Source organism: the organism of the source record quoted next, assembly GCF_019968985.1.
Source record: "MAG: Porospora cf. gigantea B chromosome Unknown PgB_NODE_1652_length_5190_cov_156.343, whole genome shotgun sequence".
NCBI classification, from domain to species: domain Eukaryota; phylum Apicomplexa; class Conoidasida; order Eugregarinorida; family Porosporidae; genus Porospora; species Porospora cf. gigantea B.
Genome location: NW_027178722.1, coordinates 1 through 5,190, shown reverse-complemented (window position 1 = coordinate 5,190; position 5,190 = coordinate 1). Strand labels below are relative to the sequence as shown.

Here is a 5,190-nt window from a genome sequence, read left to right as displayed (position 1 = left end):
GCGTGACCGTTTTTGCACATTAACACCTAATGTTTAACCGAAAGAGGCAGGTGCAGGCCGCCAGGGAGGAACGCATAATCAAGCGATACCGAACAGACGTCGTGGGCGCACCGTGGAGCTCAAAGCCGCCAGCCGTTTTCAAACCTGGTGAGAATCACCTTCAAGGCAGGGGTTTCTCGCCAGCAGTCCGGCTCACGGCGCTCCCACCCTACACCTTAGCGCTCATATTCTCCTTCTGCCACAACAGGTCCTTCCTATTGAGTGAGAGACCGATACATTGGACACAGCGTCAACTGTAATTCGAGACAGCGTCACCATGTACCGCAGAAGCCTGCGGGTGAAACATATCAATCCCGAGGTAGCCAGGGCTTCTCATCTCCAACAGCTCACCGTGAGCGCTACAACTCGCGATGCAAAATCGTTCCGAGAAATGGTGATCATGCTGAGACAGCTGAAGTACCTAAGGCACCTGTCACTCGTCGGAGCAATTAAAGACCTGAGTAGCATTCTACGTGCCTGCCCTGGGCTCGAGACGCTCGATTTGGCAGACTCGCGAGTGACGACAGACGATATACAGCGGACTCCGCATGTGTGGAGCCTTCGCACAGTGCTCTTTGGAGCGTCCTTTCCAATGGCTACTGACTGCGACATTGCGGGGGTATTCGCCGCGTTGCGGCGCCTTGTGCGGATGTTGGACCAGAACGTTGCATTGGGTGACGGTATGTTCAGGCAGATCGGATTCGACTTCCCCCGTCTAACGGAGAGACTAAGTATCGTTTGCTGCTCCAGACTGACGAACCTTGCAGGCATTGGGGCCTTCAAAGGTCTGAGAAGTTTGGAACTCAGTGGCTGCGCCAGCATCGAAGACGAGGCCCTCGCAGCAGGATTGATGGAGATTCCAGATGTCAGCGAGGTGCTACTGTCAGGTGAGCCGGATCTCCCGCACAGACAGCCACTCGCGTCGGACGCATTACTATCACGCAGCTGCTCACGCGGCCCGCTCTTGAGGTTTTGGATATCAGCCTTCCTCTAGCTGCGGAACCCAGAGGCTTTCTGTTGCACCTCTGCTCGTCGCGTAGGGCGGAATTGTCGACTGCCCTACGGTGGTTGTCGCTGGCATACTCACCCGTGGACTCCACAGACGTCTGGGCTGTTCTACTATCCTTTCCTACGTTATACTCGTTGGACATCAGCTTCACCGCTGTTGACGACAACCTGCTCCACTTTCCGTGGCAAACGCTGTCGCACCTGCGGAGGCAGGAGGACTTCATGCCAATCGGATGTGCGCTGCACAAGCTGTACGTGCGCTTTGTCCATCTGCAGAACCCGTCGTATATTACGCAGATCGCGACGAACGCCTCGCTGGTTTGGGAGCATGTGGCGGCGAGATCTTTCAAGGCGGCGTGTGCGGCATTCTGGTTGTGATTCAATCTTTACATTTTGACGCTTCAAATCCAAATCCTGCGATTAATGCGCGGAGCCTCTCTTGTCTACCTCTTGGCCCTCTGCTCGGCTACCCTTCTGAAAGTCACTGAGAAGACGTGGAAGCAGGAGGTCTTGGATTCCGACCAACCAGTGTTCCTTATGATAACAGCTGAGTGGTGCGGACACTGCAAACGGCTGCTGCCTCAAGTGGATACCATGCTGGAGATGGTGTCCAAGCAGGAGACGCCTGCGGCCAGAGCTGTCCATGAAGGGAACTTCAAGTTCGTGCAGGTTGACCATAAAGAACACTCCCTCATGGGGGAGCTAGGTGTGCGGAGCTTCCCGTCGCTGTTCTACGTTTCACGATCCGGAGAACGCATGGCTTTCCCTGCACACGTACCCCGACAGCCAGACGACATGCTCCAGTTTCTGCAACGCATGGAGGCACCTACCATCGCCGCGATCAGACGAGAAGGCCTGTCCCTCGACGACTACCTCTCTGAGCAGTGGCGTGGAGTTTTCTCACCAGAAGCGTGGGCGCCAGATCAATTTCGCTATCGCCAATTCACCTTCGTTCCGGCTCCCGCCCACTCCACGGTCTTCCTCTTCGTAGGTAGAGTTCCGGAGGTGCAGTCTCAATTTGAAACCATCGTCTGGAAGCACAAGGCTGGACATTCCTTCGCCGCGCTTCCGCAGGTACTCTTCCCTCGTGACGATGATACCCGCATCCATGAGGTGTTTGAGGTACCCATCGGGAAGAAGGACGGCATGGTGCCGCTGTCGCCTGTCCTTAAACATGTCCCAGACACCCTCACCAGAGAAGAGAAAGGAAACTTCCTGAAATGCCTGCGTCGAGAGGCTGAATGCGTGCTGGCTCTCAGACCTCGCCGAGTGGATGGAGAGGTGAAACCCGCTGTGGTCGGTGCGAAACTGCTAAACATCTCTGGGGACCCACACAAGGAGATGGACGAATTCGTAACGGCTAACAACTTCGCAGTCGCTCCCGAGGTGGAGTTGCGCACGTGGTTTGGGTATAAGAACAAGGACACCAGACCGATGGTCGCTTTGGCTCTGGACCCCGAGTCTGACGAGCCTTCAGAGGCGTGGTACCAGGCGATGGAAACCTACGTCACGCGTGCTGCTCCCTACAAGGCCCAGGTGAAGGTCGTGTGGATGAACGCTCGTCTTTGGGGCGAGGTGCTGAGTCGAGACTACCACATCACCGAGTTTCCTGCGCTGTTGGCTTTCGACAGCAATTCGTCGATGCGGAAGACTTGGTGGGATAGTAGCTGGACGTTGGAGTCCTTCGAGGCTGGCCTCGATAGACTTCTGGACGGATCATGGAGATCTAAGAAACCTATCACGAAGAAGTCGCTGCCGGTAGCCGCCTTTGACAAGGTGCTAGAGTCGTTGGCAGAGCTGTATCTGTGGATGGAGCAGTCGTGGACTGGCACCGTTACAGGTGGTGCGATTCTGTTATCCCTCGTTACAGGCGTGATGTGGAGTCTCGCGAAGCTCATCCTATTCGTGTTCGAGCTCTTTTACGACGACGAGTCTGACATCCCTTGGAGTTCCGCCAAGGAAACTAAACACACCAAAGACGCTGTGGACACCAAAGAATCGGAAATGAAGAAGCAAGCCGAGTCTGAGAAGCCCACTCGTAGAGAGGCAATGGTTGCCAATGTCGACTAAAAAGTTCTAACTCCCGAGCACCACAGCCCACACCGTCTGTGCAGTGGTGCCGTTTTGTCCCCGAAAATCTGTGGTTTTCCGCAGGCGCCTGCCAGTGAGGGGATATCATGGTGAGTGCTTATCCCCCTGTATACCTCCTTGTGTCCTATCCTTGTCTAACGCCTCACAGGTCACTAGAGTGTACGCTAAGCATCTCCGCAACAAGACTGAGGCTCAGCTCATGCAGGACCTCGAGGAGGCCTACAAGGCCCACTTCGAGCTCCGTGTGCTGAAGACTGTTGGGCAGCAGACCAACAAATTGTTGAAGATCAAGCTGGCTAGGAAGAACATCGCCCGAATTCTTCACGTCTTGGCTGACAAAAAGAAGGAAGAGTTGGCGCAAACTCAGGAGGGCAAGCGGACTGTTGACAAGATGTTCAGGCCCAAGCTCACGCGTGCCCTGCGACGTGCTTTGACGCCCGAGCAGAAGGCTCTCACCAGCAGCAAGATCCAGAAGCGCCGGAAGCACTTCCCTGCGAGACGATTCGCCATTCTTGATGCGTAGTGCCATTCTCGAATCGACAGATACGCCTCAGTACAAAGCGCAGCGTGGGCTGTAGAGTGAACATGCACGAAATAGTAATTCTAATTCCAAATGTCTCTTCCGGGGCTCACTCAGTATCCCGAGGTGCCAGACTGCAGCGACGTAGCCTTCCCTGACGAAGACGGACCGACACACGAGTTCCTCCGCAAGGGCTCGAAGAAGCCGAGGACGTTTCTAAAGACTCGGTCCGATTCTTGCAAGGTGTCTGGTTCGAAAAAGGAGCTCGACTCCGTTGCTAGGAGCCTCAACGAGGCCAAGGCCAGCCTTCTGCGACTCATTGGTGAAGGGGTGGACGTCAACGACGCCGTGTCCTTCATGTCACAGACTGATGATTTGGATTTCTGGTCCGACGGTGGCAAGTTGGGTGAATGTGGACTCGTATCAGACCTGTCTCTCAAGGCCTCACCCAGACGTAGGGGTATTCCGAGCCCTGTCCATACTGAAAGACAGCACTACGATATTCCCATGCGACCCCGTCAGCCGTTTGACGACCCGGGCGACTTCCCCATTGACGACACCGAAACTGACTGTGATGGCATCTCCCCCTTAACGGCATCTAACGCGCCCGTAGTTGGACGAAAGGGCGCAGGATACCCCTCCAGACCCAGCCCTCAGAGTGTCTGCGACCGGATTTGGGAGGAGATCGATGAGAATCTAGACTTCCCGCGAGGCGACTATCCTTCACGCTCAGCTTTGGAAGCTGAGTGGAATAAAGTGGTTCTTCGGCAGAAAATGCTGGACGCACGGGAGCACCGAATCCGCACTGTGGAGGAGAAGCTCGAACTCGAGTACGAACAGCTGCGGGACGTGGCCGCCCGGGAAGAAATGTGGAGGTCTGAGACCAGTTCTCGGTTGAGGGAGGGCGTCGACAAGGAGAAAAGGAAGCTTCACTGTGAGATTGGAATCGCTGACTGACGCAGCGGACCGTGAAGCTTTCCGCGCCAGGATTGAGAAGGCTAACGTTTTGATATCGGAGAACCGCGACTTGAGGGCGCATATCGATTCCCTGCAGCAGGATCTCTCGGTAAGCACCGGTGACGCGGCACGAGTGCGGCAACAGATGCTTTCCGTCAGGTCCCGGATGGAAAGCCTGGAAACTGAGAATCGGCAACTACAACGGGAAGCATCGTTGTTGCGTGAACGGGAGACGAGCTCCAGAATTCGGGTGAAGTCATCGCCACCTGGCGAACGTCGACAGGGTCCGACTCCCCGATCGCATCCCCCCGTTCTAATGACTGAACTGAGAGCCCAGAACAGAGAAAACAAGAGGACGTCTCTGGAGCCCATCAACACGGAGTCCACCCTCACCGAATCCCTGCGAAACAACCTGGGGGGCGCTAGCCCACCGAGCATTCCACCCTCCAGCACGCCGAGCGTGTCTTCGTTCGGCGACATGAAGGCGGCCGATAGGGAGATCGAGACATTCCTCAGAGCTTACGACCGCGCAGCCGAGCTCTCGTGGGTCGCGTCGGTACTGTCCCGCCGCGAGC

The 5,190-nt window shown here is 55.9% G+C and overlaps 4 protein-coding genes across 7 annotated transcripts; all 4 read left to right on the top strand.

The window, feature by feature from the left end:
* Positions 1 to 29: 29 nt before the first annotated feature.
* On the top strand, positions 30 to 1,425 carry KVP17_001617 (uncharacterized protein; the record flags this gene model as incomplete). 2 transcript variants are annotated; one of them, XM_068517191.1, is made up of 3 exons in its annotated part: positions 30 to 261; positions 288 to 926; positions 953 to 1,425. In XM_068517191.1, the coding sequence occupies 3 exons, from the start codon at positions 30 to 32 to the stop codon at positions 1,423 to 1,425; spliced, it is 1,344 nt and encodes a 447-aa protein (XP_068378028.1).
* Positions 1,426 to 1,470: 45 nt separating this feature from the next.
* Positions 1,471 to 3,117, top strand: KVP17_001615 (uncharacterized protein; the record flags this gene model as incomplete). Its single annotated transcript, XM_068517188.1, has 1 exon — positions 1,471 to 3,117. The coding sequence occupies one exon, from the start codon at positions 1,471 to 1,473 to the stop codon at positions 3,115 to 3,117; it is 1,647 nt and encodes a 548-aa protein (XP_068378025.1).
* A 107-nt stretch (positions 3,118 to 3,224) lies between these two features.
* On the top strand, positions 3,225 to 3,661 carry KVP17_001616 (uncharacterized protein; the record flags this gene model as incomplete). 2 transcript variants are annotated; one of them, XM_068517190.1, is made up of 2 exons in its annotated part: positions 3,225 to 3,227; positions 3,287 to 3,661. In XM_068517190.1, 2 exons carry the CDS (start codon positions 3,225 to 3,227, stop codon positions 3,659 to 3,661), a joined length of 378 nt encoding a protein of 125 aa, XP_068378027.1. The 2 variants fall into 2 exon arrangements, with proteins under 2 accessions (XP_068378027.1, XP_068378026.1); XM_068517189.1 differs by lacking the exon at positions 3,225 to 3,227 and having other exon boundaries at positions 3,338 to 3,661.
* Positions 3,662 to 3,751: 90 nt separating this feature from the next.
* Positions 3,752 to 5,190, top strand: KVP17_001618 (uncharacterized protein; the record flags this gene model as incomplete). 2 transcript variants are annotated; one of them, XM_068517193.1, is made up of 2 exons in its annotated part: positions 3,752 to 4,592; positions 4,621 to 5,190. In XM_068517193.1, coding segments are annotated over 2 exons (1,411 nt in total), but the record flags the coding sequence as incomplete, so codon positions are not given. The 2 variants fall into 2 exon arrangements, with proteins under 2 accessions (XP_068378030.1, XP_068378031.1); XM_068517194.1 differs by lacking the exon at positions 4,621 to 5,190 and having other exon boundaries at positions 3,752 to 4,615.